Raw genomic sequence first — 18,410 nt, forward strand, 5'->3', positions numbered from 1 at the left:
TAGTTGCCCTATCTACTGACTGCTACACAAACTCCTTTTTATCTCTCCTCTACACACACTTTCACAGTGGTTTCAAGGCTGAGAAACAAGCGAACGGTGCGGGGAATAACTCCGAGGAGCAGGACCCAAATGCGGACAAGGACACCATGTAAGATTTCAACAGATATTTAATAAACAAAAACGAGAAACAAACAAAAAACAGAGAACGGGAAAACAGGTACAGGGTCCAGGTGGAGACTAGGGGAAAACCAAACGCGGTGACCAGGAGACGAAACACGAACGGGTGGAGGAAAACAGGAGCTTGGGTAACTATAACAAAAGAAACAAAGAAACCATTAACACCACAAAACACAACATGGATAGAAAATACGATCATCGGAAGTAGGTAGCCAACCAAGAGAGAGACACGAACCACGAAATAGCATTGGTCTGGTCTGGCGCCGGACGTGAGTCACATCTGGCTATTTATCTAGGCGTTGACAAGTAGATGAGCCACAGCTGGGTGGAACCACACATACCAGCTCCAACAGACAAACACAAAGGAAATGACACATGCAGGGAGATACAGACAGAGGGAGACAAACTCACACAAAAGGAAGAGGGAAGAGGCTGACACGACCGGAATCCTGACACACCTACTGTCTGCATAATGCATGCAAATTACAATGAGCACAGAATATAAATGTATAACACCTAATGTGATACTTTTAACCACTACTCTTTAACCACAATATCAATCAGCATATAGACATATATCCTTCAACAGAACTGAGGGTAATATGGTGTGGTAAACACAGAGAGGGCTCATAGAGTTTCTAGGTTACACAGGTTTGTTTTATAGGATATAGTGGGTGAATATATATATTGCGTTTTTGTTTTGTTTTGTTTCATTCTTATTTTTATTATATAAGATAATTTAATGTAAAACTATAGGCAACAAGATCCTGTCGTACATACTCCGGCTCAGTAGGTGGCGGTATGCACAGACATATATATATTTAGACATGAGTGCATCCATAGACATATACACATGTAAACATGAGTGCATCCATGGACATATACACATGTAAACACGAGTGCATCCACAGACATATACACATGTAAACATGAGTGCATCCATAGACATATACACATGTAAACATGAGTGCATCCATGGACATATACACATGTAAACACGAGTGCATCCACAGACATATACACATGTAAACATGAGTGCATCCATAGACATATACACATGTAAACATGAGTGCATCCATGGACATATACACATGTAAACACGAGTGCATCCACAGACATATACACATGTAAACATGAGTGCATCCATAGACATATACACATGTAAACAAGAGTGCATCCACAGACATATATACATGTAAACATGAGTGCATCCACAGACATATACACATGTAAACAAGAGTGCATCCACAGACATATACACATGTAAACAAGAGTGCATCCACAGACATATACACATGTAAACATGAGTGCATCCACAGACATATACACATGTAAACGTGAGTGCATCCATAGACATATATATATGTAAACATGAGTGCATTCATAGACATATACACATGTAAACATGAGTGAATCCGTAGACATATACACATGTAAACATGAGTGCATCCATAGACATATACACATATAAACATGAGTGCATCCATAGACGTATATACATGTAAACATGAGTGCACCCATAGACATATATACATGTAAACATGAGTGCATCCATAGACATATATATATGTAAACATGAGTGCATTCATAGACATATACACATGTAAACATGAGTGAATCCGTAGACATATACACATGTAAACATGAGTGCATCCATAGACATATACACATATAAACATGAGTGCATCCATAGACGTATATACATGTAAACATGAGTGCACCCATAGACATATATACATGTAAACATGAGTGCATCCATAGACATATATATATGTAAACATGAGTGCATTCATGTAAATAAGAGTGCATTCATAGACATATACATATGTAAACATGAGTGCATCCACAGACATATACACATGTAAATATGAGTGCATCCATAGTCATATACACATGTAAACACGGGTGCATCCACAGACATATATACATGTAAACATGAGTGCATCCATAGACTTATATACATGTAAACATGACTGCATCCACAGACATATACACATGTAAACATGAGTGCATTCATGTAAACATGTTAACATGAGTGCATTCATAAACATATATATGTAAACATGAGTGCATCCGTAGACAAATACACAGGTGGTAGGAGGTAGGTGTATCAGTATCGGCTGATGCGGGTTGATGCGTTCGCCGATAGTTTTTCCACATACATACATACAACATAATTTACAGACAGGCGTCCACATGTAGCTCTTTGTTGCTGGAGACGCCTTTTTTAAGTTCAATACATTTGTCTTTTTTTTAAATTGTGACTCGTAACATTTGTTATCCACATGGTGTGATTTTTTTTTTAAATGGTCCAAAATTCAGTGAATAATTCTACTTAGAGATTGAGGAGTTCCTCTTTCTTTCGTTTGTTGATGCACCGCTGCCTCTGCTAGCCCTGTTCCAAGATGGCGGCGCTTTAGGCGCGTCCCCCCACAGCCGAGGGCAACAGGATGTCAACATAGTGACGACATTCTACATCCGCTTTCTGAGTTTTCGCTCGCTGTCTTGGCGCGAGACTGAAACCAACCGACAATCTCCAGTAACTGACGAAAAAGCTCTTAACTTTTTACACCACCGGTCGGGACAAGGGACATGTCGAGTAACAGCGTTTAAACGATCAGGTAAATTAACTCGTGTTGTTTTTCTTCCTCTAAACCAAGATTCAAACAGTCCCTGCGCGGCCAGACTGCGGTAAGATGAAGCCAACTGGTTCTGCTACATAACATTAGCAAGATGTGCAGAAAATACACAACGCATACACAACGTTACCGTGGCTAATATGAACCATGAATAGTGTACTTTATAATAACAGACGTCAATGTTGTGTTACGTTACCTTGCCATATGCTGGGGTAGCACAGTTGTACGGCCGGATTTTGAATAAAGAGCTTGAAACGGCTTGAACTTTATGTTATATGGGATCAGGGCATAACAGATCTGCATGTTTGAAAGACTGTAAACAACATTTACTGATGTTTTGCATGAAAACTTACATTTGATGAACAGTGGGTTATTATATTTCTGTCTGTTTTCAGTTCATTTGTCTCAACACAGGTTGCTTGTTTAAAACACAATAACTTCTAATTTAATGTGATTAACAAGTGCCTTAATATTTATACTGATGAATACTGAGCATTGTACTGTGTACAAATATGTAGTTTACCACGGTTGTAAGGGGCTAGAAAGGCATTAAACGCACCTCGAAATGCTTGAATTTAACTTCAAAAGGTGTATAAGTCTGAGTCTTGTTTCCAGTAGGTGTAACGTTACAGTGAACATTTAAATGTCAAAAATGCTGCTAAATTGTGAGTGAGATATCTTTACCTACCTAGAACACACTCAAATATTCAAACATTACAAAGTCAATCAGGTAAGGAGCACACCATGGATACGCTTCATATCTACCTGACAGATGAACCAGGTCAAGTTTTTTTTTTTTTTAGCTGTTTCTAAATGTTAATTTCATGTGCAGTATGGAATAATTAAAGCTTATTATCATGTGCAGGTGAAGTTTATAGTACACGCAGCTTTTTAAGATGCTGTTTTGATCTGGGTCTGTTGTTCTCTCTGTAGCCTGTTGTGTGTCTGATTAGACTGAACCTTCACCTGTGGGCTGTCTGATGGTGTACAGACGATGAATTGCGAACTTTTGGCAACGTGCAGTGCTCTCGGCTATCTGGAGGGAGACTCCTACCACAAAGAGGCTGATTGCTTAGGTGAGTGGTTTTAAAAACGTGATAAATGTTTCATACTGTACATTTCCTGCATCATCAGAGAGAAGGGGAATATATTGATATTGTTATGGATACAAAACAGGAGCGCTCCTGTCCACCTCTGACTGTTCCTGTGTTTGACTATGTTGCAGAGAGTGTGAAAGACTTGATCAGGTACTTGCGTCATGAAGATGACACCCGTGACGTCCGCCAGCAGCTCGGTTCGAGCCAGATTGTACAGAACGACCTTCTACCTATTATCATCCAGCATGGACAAGACAAGGCCTTATTTGATGCCTGTATCAGGTATAAACCCTCCTGAAACTTCTCTCTCTTTCTCTTTAACTTGAAATGTATGCTCATGGATATTTATAATATGTGGAGGAAATATAATCAAATTCTTCATATATAATAATATGGTTTTATAAAGTGGATTATTGATACACCAGTGCCAAAATAGTGTATATTATTGGAACACTGTTACCAAGCATTGTTTTATATAACGCATAGTCATTAGATTTACTGACTCTTCTGTGTGTTTCCTCAGACTCATGGTCAACCTTACGCAGCCTGCCATGCTTTGCTTTGGTAAAGTCCCAGATGACCCAGTGTTTAGACACCACTTTTTGCAAGTGACGTCTCATTTACAAGCCTGTAAAGAGGTATTAAGATCTCAGTACAGTAATAATAACTTGTGCCACTATGACTGTAATAACAACTGTAATTCATGTTGAAAATGTCCTCTGTTCTGTTATAATAATACTTTACCTTTAGTGTCCTCTGCTTTAATTTCCAGGCGTTTGCCAGTGAAGCAGTGTTTGGCATTTTAAGTGAGACAGTATACAGGCTTCTACAACTGGTGAGTTTTTCACTGGTATAAAAAAACAACAAAAATACATTTTTACTTTAACTGTACCTGTTTCCTACAATATATCAGTAAAATGTGTATTCATGTAATTTTTTTCCAACCCACCTTCTTCTCTCCTAGGACTGGGAGCAGAGAGAGGAGGAGGATAACCTGTTGATAGAGAGGATCCTGCTGCTGGTCAGAAATGTGCTTCACGTACCTGCGGACCCGTGTGAAGAGAAGGTCTGACTTTAACATGAATAACAATGTGATTAGTGGTAGAGCTACGACCTGTCTTTCTTTATATTAGACTTTACCCCTCACCTCACCTGTACTTCTTCCCTAACCGCTGCCTCTTCTGCAGAAAGTGGACGATGATGCCAGCATTCACGACAGGCTGCTGTGGGCCATTCACATGAGTGGTTTTGATGACCTGATCAAGTACCTGGCGTCGGCCGGGAGTGAGCAGCAGTGGAGTATGCATGTGTTGGAAATCATCTCCCTCATGTTCAGAGACCAGGTTAGACAGAAGAACCCTTGGAGGCACACATGCAGGCATACAGCTTTTCCGTGTTTGAGCCTTTCTTTCCTTACAGACGCCGGAAGGTTTGGTGAGCGCCGGTCAAGCTCGTTCAGCAGACGAGAAGCACAGAGACTCTGAGGAGCTGGATGCACTGAGGCAGAAGGAGCTCGCAGAGAAACGCTCCCGCACATTACAAAGAGGAACCAGGTACAATCAGGCTCATATACAGTCACACCTTTACAACACTGCACTAGGAGGGCTACGGGGAACAAACCAGTAATGCACTTTTAGAGAAGTTTTTGTGTTGGCTCTTGTTTGGTCACTTTATTGTACATTTAGCTATAGTTTTTATATTTTGCACACTTTCATATATAGTTATAGTATAGTGGGACCAGCTGAAACTTTAATATCCTTCAAATTGTTATTTCCACAGCCGAAATGTGTTTTATTTTCCATCGTGGCCTTAAAAATAACATAAATATAATAATATAAATATCATAGACTCTTGCATGATGGTTATATGGCTTGTTTGAATATCTGGAGCTTGAAAAATAAATGTATATTCTATTGTGCGTGCGTGTGTGCTTGTGTGTGTGTGTGTGTGTGTGTGTGTGTGTGTGAATGTTATTCTTTCAGACACTCTCGCTTCGGAGGGTCCTATGTTGTTCAAGGCCTCAAGTCGATCGGGGACAATGACGTGGTTTATCACAGAAATATTCATAATGTGAGTTTTGAACTCCTGTAGCTGTTCACTTCTTAAAACTCGTTATCATAGACTTGCCTCCCTGAGATGTCGTCTTTTTTAACTTTATCTCATTTTTCTTTTTTCTCTGCAAGCACCTTAAATTAAGAAACTAATGAGCTAATAATAATAATAATTTCCTTTGTCCTTTTTACACACTTATAAAATGATGTGTAAATATGGTGATGTTGTATTAGACTTAACTATTATTTTTATTTTTTTGTCTATACTGTATTTATTTTAATTTTATTTTGATTTCGTTATGTCAAAGCACTTTGTAATCTGCTGTTTTTAAATGTGATGCCAAATAGTGATGCTTGCAGAAACAATTTTAATTTGAATCTGGTTGTTTTTTTTTTCTTTTTAGTTCAAAAACCACACTCACGACACGGGCAAAGCGGTGAGACGTGTTCCCAAGAGGAAGCGACAGGCTCAGGAATGTAAGGACAAACGTCGCTCTGCCTTAAATGTCCGACTCTTCCTGCGAGAGTTTTGTGTGGACTTCTTGGAGAACTGCTACAATTGCCTCATGCACCTCGTCAAGGTCAGCTGCTGAAACAATCACTTATTTTTTGCGTCATAGACTCACAGACCAAATTCAACAACGACTCTTTTTGTGTCTCATTTAGTATACAAATAAAATATAGGACTGAAAGAGTTAAAATTCGAATTATTTTTATAAAAACTTTTTGCATAAAATACCTTTTTAAAGAAGATGTCTGATACATCTATGTGCAATTAGTGGCCCATACGTAAATCTTTCTTAGGTTGCTGTGTACATCTGTGGACCAGTTAAGTTTGACATGGCTTGTCTGTTGTACTCTCATCACTTTGTAATTCCTTGTCTCCTCTGAAGGAAAGTCTAATCCGTGAGCAAACTCAGCAACATGACGAGACGTACTACCTCTGGGCGCTCAGCTTTTTCATGGCCTTTAACCGTGGCAATGGTTTCCGTGCTGACTTAGTTTCTGAGACCATGTCCATCCGTGCTTTCAATTATATCGAGCGCAACATCACCAACTACTATGAGATGATGCTCACTGACCGCAAAGAGGCCACGTCCTGGTCGCGCAGGTAAGAAGATCATAAGCAAGCAGGTTCTTAGAGAAATATCAAATCTGTGTGCACTACAGACTGATTCACTTGTTCTCTTTAGGATGCACCTGGCACTTAAGGCGTATCAGGAGCTTCTGCTAAATGTGAACGAGATGGACCGCTCACAGGACAAAAGCATCTGTCAGAGTTCCAGCATTATTAAAAGTAAGATACTAACTGCTGTTGTTCACATAGGGCGCACTCACACTGTCCTTCCGCACCGCGCCCCGGGCTTTAGGGTACTTGTCACCCCCTCCCTCTCCCACCGCTGGCCAGCCCGTTTGTACTCACGCTGCCTGGGCCTCGGCCAATGCTTCTTGCCTGTCCATCACGTCACACTGTCGCGTGCGTCGCTTTGTTTACAAATCTTTCCATAGACCTCAGAGTTTTTGTGCGTCTTGTCCGACTGTTTTTGAATATTTTCATCCACCCAAATCTGCAGTAAACACTCCACCTCCGCATCACACCAACGTGAACCTTTCGCCACCATTGTTGTTGTTGTAAAATGTCCGCGCATGGTCCCTCCTTCTATTGTCTATGTCCGAACAGGCACACATAAATGACGTCAGAACCGCAGTAGGCCTCGTGCTCGTGCTTGTGCTCGTGCTCGTACATGTGCAAACGCGCTCTACAAAAGCCCACCTCTCTCAGACGGGCCGTGGACGGCCACAGCTATGCGCGGAGCAGTTGCACTCACACTGGTCAAACGCACTAGGCTTTAGCCGAAAAACCTGTTTTGGCCCGGTGCAGAAGGACAGTGTGAGTGCGCCCATAGAGTACTCTTTTCATTGATAAGATCAGATCTGCTCAAGTGGAACAGAAGTGTGCAAACGGTCTCATCAGTGCATAATTCTTTGAGTGTATGGATATGCTACTCGGTTTAAATTCTTGTTCTAGGTCTGGAATATAAAAGAAAGGTTTGCCTGTAATATGAATGTTAATTCCCTGATCTATTTACCTTATTTACTTTCTAGGCAACATATTTTACCTGATGGAATACAGGGAGATTTTCTTGACCCTGCTGAGGAGGTATGATGAAACCAAACAGCCTCACTCCTACCTCAAAGACTTGGTGGAGTCAACTCATCTTTTCTTGCGCATGTTAGAACGCTTCTGCAAAGGCCGCAAAAGCTTGGTGGTTCAGGTAAGTTATTGCGCTAAACGTGTAGTGTGTGAAAATTATTGCTATTAGTATCTGACTGTAATATTAATACCCAGCCCTGTGATCTCTGCAGAAAAAGAAGGTGAGGCGGAAAAAGTCTCGACGAGATCAAAGGCCGTCTGCCGCAGAAACTAGTCCAGAGGCTCTGGCAGAGATCTGGAAGGTTGTGGAAGAAGAGTTAAAGGCTTCAGGGTTTCAGGTCAGTGGGAGAATCAACTTTTAGGGGGAGCGGCAACTGGCCAAAAAGCCAAATTTACCAACTCTGAATACCATGTCTGTCATCTGTGTGCAGTTGTCTGAGTCTTTAACTGAAGGCATTGTGCCATTTGATGCCCTATCTGAAACTCCACTTGAGGATCAGCGAACTATGACCATGGTCCGGGTGCAGGATTATCTGCTGGTTCGGCTGGGACCAGAGGCGCTGGCGCTGCTGCGTGCTGCCAGGTCAGTGAGACTCAAACATGCCACGGACCCCTAAGACTGATGTTTAGTTATTTAATCATTTGCCATCTTCTTGTGGTTCTCAGGGATGTGTGGCCAGAGGGAGATGTGTTTGGTTCTGCTGATGTGGAACCTGAGGAGGAACTGGAACTCCTTAAGCAGATCCTGCATGCCAACCTGCCAAGTAAGATTTTTATTTTTTTACATGGCCCGTTTGTTTCACAGCATCTATGGAGCATTCAAATTTTGCTTTTTGATGTCAGGATCATCCCCTCCTGAGCCTGTGGCAGAGGAGGACGATGCAGCAGAGATAGAAGAGGAAGAGATGGAGTCTGTCCAGATTTCTGAGAAAGAGTTCAACTTTCTAGACTTTATCAAGAGGTGAGGAAAACAGTAACCGTAACCTGCCACTGCACGCCAAATAGTACTGTTGTGACCTTCCTAATGGGGCATGTGACTCTTCTTTTAACCCCGGCAGGTTTTCCAATCCCAGTATTGTGCGTCCATACCTCCTCTTATTAAAATCATACTCAAAAAACACACCTCACACAAACCACTGCATCGCTCGAATGCTGCACCGCTTGGCTGTCGACCTGAAAATGGACGCACAGCTTTTCCAGCTGTCAGTCTTCAACGTTTTCAACAAGATCCTGAGTGACCCTGCTGCAGCTGCTTACAAGGTGCACTTACTGACATGAGAAAAACACTCTTCAATGTTGTCATGCAAGCTATTTGTGATTTAAGGTCCGGTGCAGATTAGACACAGGAGCTTAGTTTTATTCTCTCCTTCACAGGAACTGGTGACCTTTGCCAAGTTTGTGCTGAACCGTTTCTTTTCACTGGCAGCAAAAAACAACAAGGCATATGTTGAACTGCTGTTCTGGAAAAATGTGGGAGCTGTACGTGAGATGACAGAAGGCTACAGCAAAGATGGGTTGGTGCTTGTTTTTACGTGTCTGGCATTGTGCGTCATAAGCTGACTATTGTAACCAAGTAAAGGGTAAAACGTGTGTTAGATTTTAAGACATTTAATAAAGATATGGCATTTATATGTATTACAAAACAGCAAAGTCTTGACTCTGCTATTCTAAATATTGTGTCTTGTTGTCCTTAATATGTCAGAGAGGGAAAGAAACCAACATGGACTGAAGAGGAGGAAGAGGAGTTGCGCAAACTCTATGAAGAGCATCAACATTCTGAAGGTCTGCTTTCTTTTTCTTTGTCCTATTATGTTACAAAATTGCCTAGACTTTCATTGACTGCTGATTATTGTGTTTAGTGCCAGATATAGTGGAGACTCTGCTGCCGTTACTCAGCAACAGCACCCGCACTCGGCGCCATGTAGTGATGCAGCTGGTGCACATGGGTCTCGTGGACAATGCTAAAGAACTGAAGAAACAGAAGTATGTACTCCAGACAGAATGAGTAATACTACTTTGGAATACTTTCCTCAAAATGACCATCTGTTAGATCGGTTACTTGCGATGAATCCTTTAAGAAATTTTTGTTTTTGTTGTGTGTCTCCACAGTGAACGGAGAAAAGTCAGAATACATAGGGGCCGTGTTTAAAAACAGCAAATCTGTATCACAACTTGCGCACAACATGTTAATTATAATCCCAGTCGTATACTCAGTCCTTTACAAACACATGCGCTTTCGCTAAGACTAACTATTTACAACAGCACTACTCATCCGACGCCCTACTTGTCCGGGCTTTTACGGTTAAACGTCAACCCCTATTTCTTCAATGCATAAAGGATTTACTTGGCATTCTCTCTTCACCGTGGAGGCATGCAACAAAAAACATTTTCTTCAAGAATTCAAGGCCATACTTTTTGAGGGTGAAGCTTTCCTTTTAAAGTAAATGCAGTGAGGAATATATTGCAGAATGGCTCTATACACAACAATTTTGTTTTCTCTTCCAAAAGGAAAGGTACCCAGATTGTTCTTTGGACTGAGGACCAGGAGGAGGAGCTGCAGATGCTCTACGAGGAGTACAAAGACTCTGATGGTACTGGACGCCGTATTATTTTATTAGGGAAATAGTGCCCTTACAGTGTACCTCGGTCCTCAGTTTCAGTCCTTGTACAACAGAAGTCTCAAGATACCTTCATGCTTTGTGTGGTGACTCTCTTTAACGATAAAGCTGTGTTTTCACAGATGTGCTGGGTAACATCATGAAAAAGCTCACAGCCAAGCGGTCCCGTGCACGTGTGGTGGATAAGCTGCTCAGTATGGGTTTGGTGTCTGAGAGAAGAGAACTTCATAAGAAGAGGAGTCGAGGCGCTCGAGGGAAGAGTTCTGGAAAAAGAATGGTAAAGTTATTTTAGATGTACTTCACGATTAATTGTACATGTTATACAAAATACATACATATATCATGGAAGAAGTCATAGCTAAATAAATTGTGAATAGCTGAAGAAATGGTGTTTGTGAAATAAAGGTCACTTTTTCTCTGCCACAGACTGAAGAAGAGTTCCTAGAAGGACTAACACAAGAGTTCCCAGATGATCCTGATGACAGAGATGATGAAGATGAGGGAGAGGATGAATCTGAAGAAAGCGAGGAAGAGGAAGAGCAAGTACGGGAAAGATCACAAAATGGAGGAAGGAGGAACCAAAGCCTGCACTCCCCAGTAGAGAGGAGACCTGACGTAGGCACCATGGTGTATGCACTACAACAAGAAGGTGAGACGATCAATGTGGTGATGTTTGTTAAGTCCTTGTTTGAATATATATATTTATATACACTCAAGATCAAAATTAGAGAACACATTATTAATACTATTTATTCTTAAATACTTTTTTTTATTGTTCAGAATTTGCTAGAATATCTGCTGTGGCTATACCACTGCTGTACTAGCATGTTTTAAAAAAAAAAAAATAACCAAGGTACTTCAACAAAAACCTTTATTTTGTAAAAAAAAAAAACAAAAAAAAAAAAAACATTGAGCTAAATTAGAGAACAGTTACCATTGTGTCAGAAGAGAAGATTATAACAATGTGTTTAAGGACTATAGCGTTAAAAAATGAACAGGAAGTGTAGAGGCCACAGCTTTGAATGACTTCAGCACATCTGCACCCACAGGACATCACTAGTTTCTCACACTTCTCTGGTTTGATCTTGGTCCGTGCTTCTTCAGTCTCTTCCACAGTTCAGTAACTGTAGTGGGTTTCTTAGACATTACTTTGATGCCAAGGATTTTCAAGAGAATCTCTATGGGGTTTAGATCTGGACTCTGACACTCCCTTTTCCAAATTTAACTGACGTTCAGTAGTTTCCAGTCCAACACCAAATATAATGTTTCCCATCAGACAAAAAATAAATCAAACTTTAGGAATGTCATGTCATGGTTTGAATATTTTCTGCAGCAGGAGTTGGGCCTCTTGTACAACTACATGGCAGAGTGAACGCAAATGTTTATGTGAACCTTCTGCAACATGAAACACCTTGATTTTGTCTCCCAATCAGCCTGCAAAACAAGTTAAGCAGTTCCTTGAAGCTAAGAATATTGAAACAATGAAATGTCCAGCCCAGAGTCCAGGTCTAAACCCAAAAGAGAAGCTTTGGAAAATCCTCAGTGACAAAGTAATGTCTGAGAAACTCACTCCAGTTACTGAACTGTGGAGGAGACTGAAGAAGAACGGACCAAGATCACCTTTTTGTTGAAGTGCCTTGGTTATTTAAAAAAACATGCTCGTACAGCAGTGGTATATACTTAGACTTAGAGACTTAGACTTCGCTTTATTGATCCTTTGGGATGACTCCCGCAAGGAAATTGAGATTCCAGCAACTTACAAAAACACAAGGGAGATATAAAAAAAATTAATACAGTATAAGATAATCAATAAACTCTTGGCTAAATAAATACAGAAAGTATAAAAAAACAATAAACAGTAAGCAATAAACTCTTAGTCATATATATATATGAGGTAGATGTAAGTTTACAGGTCAAATGAAATTCACAGAAAATGAAATCAGATAAGTTAAATGTAGAGGAAATGTATAAGATAAGATATGTTTGACTGTATATGACAGAAATAAGCAGTAAGATTACATTATTGCTCTTAAGTGTTGGCTAAAGGTATTGCACAAAAAAAGAATATTAGTGTCCAGGTCTGTGAGAGTAGATTATTAATTTCACAGTGAGTGGCTCCCACTCCTTCCCTTCTGTCGTCTTTATTTCCTCCTCCCCCCGAGTGAGGAGTTGTAGAGGATGATGTCCTCAGGGACAAAGGAGTTCTTGCGCCTGTTGGTCAGACATTTGGGCTATCAAATTCTGAACAATTAAAAAAAAGTATTTCCGAATAAATCAAGTATTAACACTTTATTCTCTAATTTTGATCTCCAGTGTACATATATTCAAAACAGCACAAATTTTATTCCATGATGTGCTCTTCGGGTTTGTTTCATGCTGTTACTTTTTTTTATCAGGCATGTCTGGACCTTTGTTGTGGCTACAGAAATGTCTAAACAGAACAGCAGACGACCGAGAAAAAGATAGTAAGTGCAACTGTCAAATTATTTATTGTTATTTCTTTATTGCTAGTGGTTTTGGGCTTTCGGGGAACTTACCGTATGTATGAAAAACATTGTGTTATTAGTGCTGTTTGGTCTGTTAACTAAATGGTTGCGGTCCTTTCACAAGATTTCTCCCAGGATGTGGCACTTGTGCCTCTAGAAGAGGCAAACGAAGACGCCATGGACAACAAGAGTTTCCGGAAGCTGTTGCGGAAACTGGGAATCCGAGCACCTGCAAATGAACAGGTGGGTTTTTATGTGTGATATTTCACCACTAAACCAGTCATTCCACCTCATTCTTTTATCTGCTCTCTTTCCTTTCATTTGAGACTGCGCCAGAGTACCTCAGTTTGATTGCAAAGTTGTTTTTTAATGTTATTTGTTTTATGGTTGCATTACCAGGAGACCTTTTGGAGGATCCCAGCAAAGATCAGTGTATCTCAGCTCCAGAGTGCAGCTGCAGCTCTTAGTCCAAGAGAGGAGGAACCTAATGGAGATGAAGAGCAAGACGGCTCCAGGAGTCCAGCCAGAGAATCCCAAGAGGAGGAGGAGGAGGAGGAGGTCTCAGGTGAACAGAGAGCTCAGGCTCTGAAAGCTTTGCTGCTCACACGCAAGAGGAAACACCACACCTCGGAGCTTGCAGGTATGTTTGAAAGCTTCAGATTCTGAGCCTTGTCTCAGGTAACAGCACTTAATTACAGCTCTGTCACGTAGGTAAGTGTTAAGTTACATGGCTACTAGAATAGCCTACTTAAGCTAATCTAGCCAAGAATGTGGTATTGCATGTTTTTCATTGTAAAAAGTCAGTGTCCATGCTTCAATTTCCTGTGAAAAAACAGAGATTTACTGCTCTACAAGTTATCACGATGAAGTGTTGTTATATCCTGAAAGTAAGAATTACTTAATTAATAATACTTATTAAATTATGAAATAATTACTTTAAAAGCTTCCTCTGTTATGCCAAATTCAAAAATAGTTCACCTGCTTTAGAGTGAGATGTGAAGCCACTGCAAGACTGGCTCCACTGCATTTAAGATGCAGCTGAAATCTACTGCCAATCAAAGCTGAGTCAAGGGTTGAGACGGCTTTGTTCATTTGATTCAACTTTGTTGTTGTTGTTGTTGTTTTTTAGCTCCTGCGTCAGATTCCGGTCCTACTGAGGATAGGACACTTGAGAGGTGAGGATTCACACTATGTTTTTCATTAATCAGTTAAGCCAAACCACAGCTGAGAAATGTCTATTTTTAATTTTAAACACTACTTAATTCTATATGTATTCCCGGTCACATCAGGTCTCCAGAGAAGAACTCAACTAAGCGAAGCAGAAGCAGAGTTTTGGACGATGATGAGGACAATGGTATTTTAGTGTTGGATATCAAATTATTCTTTTAGTGTTTTAGCTTTTAATGATAACTGACTGGACACCCAGCTATAAAACTTGTAAAAGTAAAGGATAATGGTATTTTGTCACTCTTTATAACATCTGTGCTACGACAGCAGTCCAGGACCATTAACAAGCCTCTGACAACATGGTGTTCATCATGACTGAAATGCAGCATTTTGTTCTTAACAGAGGAGGACTCCACCACTGCAATGGTTATGGACACCAGCGGTGATGCAGACTCAGACAGGGAGGATATCTCCGCTCCTGTGAAGCGTAGACGGAAGATGGTCCTAATTGATGAAGAGGACGATGAGGATTAGCGACTTTCTTTAATGGACTTTAAAATCTGCAGACAAGGGAGACATAAAAGGCTCTCACTTTGCTCAGAGGTGGATACAACCCACCGGAGGTCGGCAGTCCAGATAGCGGAAGCTCTGTTAATGGAATACGAAATTCCCTGCAGAAACAGGCCGTTAGACCGGCCCCTGTGGATACATAGATCCGCTTAAGCAATAAAATTCTGTCATCTCTTTGTTAAGCTCGATTGGTGCCTTTATGTAGTTATGGTAAACACGTTCTGCCAGTCTTCCAGTTTGATTATTATTATTTTTATCTTTCATTCTCAGCATGGAAACCATGTGAAGGATTGGCATCACAGTATTTCATTTATAATACATTTATCTTTGCTCATGAAAGCTTACTTAGCGTGACGTTTTGTTAAAGTTGCACTTTGTTGTACTTTTCGGACATTTTTCAATGACACCTTTTGGATTTCATAGTCAAATTCATGACTACTTAATAATAATAAAAGTGACAAAGAAAGTTTCTCACTGGCAGCTTTTGTTTTGTCACTTTGTTGCACTGCATCATTTTAAACACTAGAGGGCACTTAACTGTTGATCTATTGCCATTTGAGAATTAGTGAAAGAATTATTTGAATAACTGTATCCAGAATATCTTGTTTGAACTCTTTAGTATATTATATAGCATTTAAAATGTAAAACTGATAAGTAATAAGTATTCTACAGTACATCTGTAGTGAGACACGCAGTAACAATGAGGACATTAAAGTCTGTGCACCTTTGTCTTACACTTCAGCAAAGATAAAATGATCAAATGTCTTTTGATGGAGCTTTCTTCAATACAGGGAACCTCTTGTATGTGTACCGTCGCTGCCTGTAGTCCACGTTTTGCAGCTGTGTCGGAGGTGGTCTCTTGTCCCCACATCTGGACCATGTTAGTTACTTCCTGTCACAGCATCTGCTGTGCCCCCATCCCACTGAGGCACAAGCAGACCTGACAATCCACAGATACTGCTGTGAGTTAAGCATGTGAGCACAATGGTGGGTGGGCGTAGTTCACAAAACCAAGATTAAAGGTATATCACTTCCTTTGCACAGAGAACTGTTCCAATATGAATCTGTGTGGTAATCTAAACCACCCTTGGACATGTATAGTGAATTTACAGGGATGACTCATTGCTTTGAAACCAGAACATAAACGCCCCAAGCATGAAACATATAAATGTTGTCAGCAGATGCATTATACAGTCATTAGATCATTCAAACTTTCAGCAAATAGAGACCAAGATGTTTGTGAAAATGAAGATCTAACTTAATTTAAAAAGCTGCGGGAAGTTATAGAAATCATATGTTACCATGTGTTTAAGTGAATCTAAACCCAGTCTCAGAGAACTTGTCCCCAAATGGGTTGTTTTGCTGCTGTAAGTCGGCTTGGAGCACAGTCTAATTTAGGTAAATTCTTAGGGAAATGTATTTGTTCTGAGGGGTGGAGGAAATACCTGATTTGTTTGTCACAGTTCATTTTTCCCCAGAACTCACTTGGATTGTGCAACACAATAACACTCATAGCCTTTAGCGTAATTACTGTTCTATGCGTGTCAGGAAGTTCATATGGGAACCTACAAGCCTTATCAAAGTAATAATCATCTTTATGATATGCTCAGTCAGGTTAAACCTCCCTGAACAGATCATAAAATGATCACATGTGAATGTTGACTGAACACCTGTGGGTGTAGTTGTTGATCTGTTAGTGTGGTGGACACGCAGTCTATGGTCGTGGCTTTAAATATATAAATCCCTGGCACACATACACACCCCTCCTCCTCCAGTAGACCCTGTGGTGTGAATGAAGTGCTCCTACAGTCTCAGCACTCACAGCTGTAGCTCATTCCTTTTGAATGTACCAACACAATCCACAGGGTCCTGTGTCGCCAGTTGTTACGCTCTAAACACAGCAAATTCCCAACCCTCCTGATTGTGTGACTGAATACAAGAAATAGGAGAAGAAAGCGAATTCAACTGTAATATCGAGGCTACAACTTGTCTGAAGCCTAATATATCACGTCTGTACCACTTATAAAAAGACATTAAATTTTGTGATTTAATAAAAGTTAAACTGCAATCATTATCGATCAGTTATAATAAGAACAACTTTTGGGTTGCCAGTTTGTAGAAAATCTTTATCATTAATAGTATTAGGTTAGCCTACATGTCATTAAGTCTGCAGTTAAAAATGTTAAGTGATTAATAAGGCTCACAGGTTTCTATTTTTCTAATAATTTCTTAATAAATGGAGTCAAGAAAGCTTAGTCAGCACTTTTCCAGAAGGCCAGAGGTCCCTTTGAGTGGGTTACTTGATAAACTAAACTAAAGGTCTATCAACACAAAGCTAGGCGGATAAACACCAACACAAGACGGGGTCATCCCTGTTTTCCCTCAGCCCACAAACACTCCACATAATTTTCTCATTAATCTGAGGGAACACAGACACGCTCCCTTATAACCTTTTATAAATGGTACCTACTGTTATAACATTTGCTACCACTGTAGCCAATCCTTAATTAAATTACAGCTGTAATTAAGCTAATGTGGGCGTTAATTATGTCAGCTGTAGCCTTAAATGTGTTCTCAAATGGGACGTAGGGGAAAAACGGCACAAATACAAGCAGAGGCGCTGTTTACCAGCAGACAAGGCAGGCAACCGCTCGGGACTCAATTCGGCTGTTAAGGTGCAATGTAACGCCCTTTCAAAATATGATTTCTGGGTATTTCTATAACGCCGCAGTGCCGTGTTCCCTGTCGTTGAACAAATCTGAGTTCTTAAAAAAACAACGTAATTGTCATTTTACCTCTTTCACGTGGATGAAAAAGGTGTCAAACTGACGAAAGAGGTGATCGTAATTGTTCACATGTTCAGCCGCTGTGTCTGTTTTGTTTCAATGAAGCGTTTGGACCTGGAAATCTTGTTTCTTTGAAAGGGCAGTACGTCAGACTTAACAGCTGGATAGGGGGCCCCCCGAGGGTTGAAAATCTAAACTACAGCAGTGGCAATGTCAAAGTTTGTAATGACACGAGAGCTGTTTCTCAATACGAAGTTCAGACATGGCAAGTTCGACTCGGGAGTCCAGACTCCAGAGGACGGGAGGACGCAGTACGACCATTAATGTGCAATGCATTCTGGGATACCTCCGATGCATCCTCGACAAAATGGGTGGTTTGGGCCATACTTGGCGAGATGCGGACTATTATTCGCCCACCAGACCACAAGTACAGACAAGAACGCAGGTTGAGAAACGGCTTAGGAGACCTGACCTCCCTAAGGTGGCTCCACCTGACTCCACTCAAGTTTTTATTGTTCTTCATACTAATATGTTTAAATTATGTTTGTTTTCATATTTTGAAAATAACTTACTCTGAAAATAACTAAAATGTGCACTTTTGAATTTAAAAGGTGTTCATATTTCACATTTTTGTGTTGTCAGATTATTCATAATGTCACAAAAT

The 18,410-nt window shown here is 40.4% G+C and overlaps 1 protein-coding gene across 1 annotated transcript; it reads left to right on the forward strand.

The window, feature by feature from the left end:
- Positions 1–3,808: 3,808 nt before the first annotated feature.
- timeless (timeless circadian clock) lies at positions 3,809–15,224 on the forward strand. The gene is made up of 29 exons (XM_083939604.1): positions 3,809–3,892; positions 4,042–4,195; positions 4,437–4,551; positions 4,686–4,748; positions 4,878–4,979; positions 5,101–5,256; positions 5,333–5,466; positions 5,896–5,983; positions 6,369–6,545; positions 6,858–7,075; positions 7,158–7,261; positions 8,071–8,240; positions 8,332–8,457; positions 8,551–8,702; positions 8,786–8,883; positions 8,963–9,080; positions 9,178–9,379; positions 9,494–9,633; positions 9,822–9,901; positions 9,979–10,102; positions 10,628–10,710; positions 10,860–11,014; positions 11,164–11,386; positions 13,134–13,202; positions 13,348–13,466; positions 13,623–13,863; positions 14,353–14,398; positions 14,513–14,577; positions 14,794–15,224. Exons 1-29 carry the CDS (start codon positions 3,811–3,813, stop codon positions 14,922–14,924), a joined length of 3,735 nt encoding a protein of 1,244 aa, XP_083795730.1. The 5' UTR covers positions 3,809–3,810; the 3' UTR covers positions 14,925–15,224.
- Positions 15,225–18,410: the final 3,186 nt, after the last annotated feature.

The sequence above is a fragment of the Echiichthys vipera genome (genome assembly GCF_963691815.1).
Source record: "Echiichthys vipera genome assembly, chromosome: X".
In the NCBI taxonomy this organism is placed as follows: Eukaryota; Metazoa; Chordata; class Actinopteri; order Perciformes; family Trachinidae; genus Echiichthys; species Echiichthys vipera.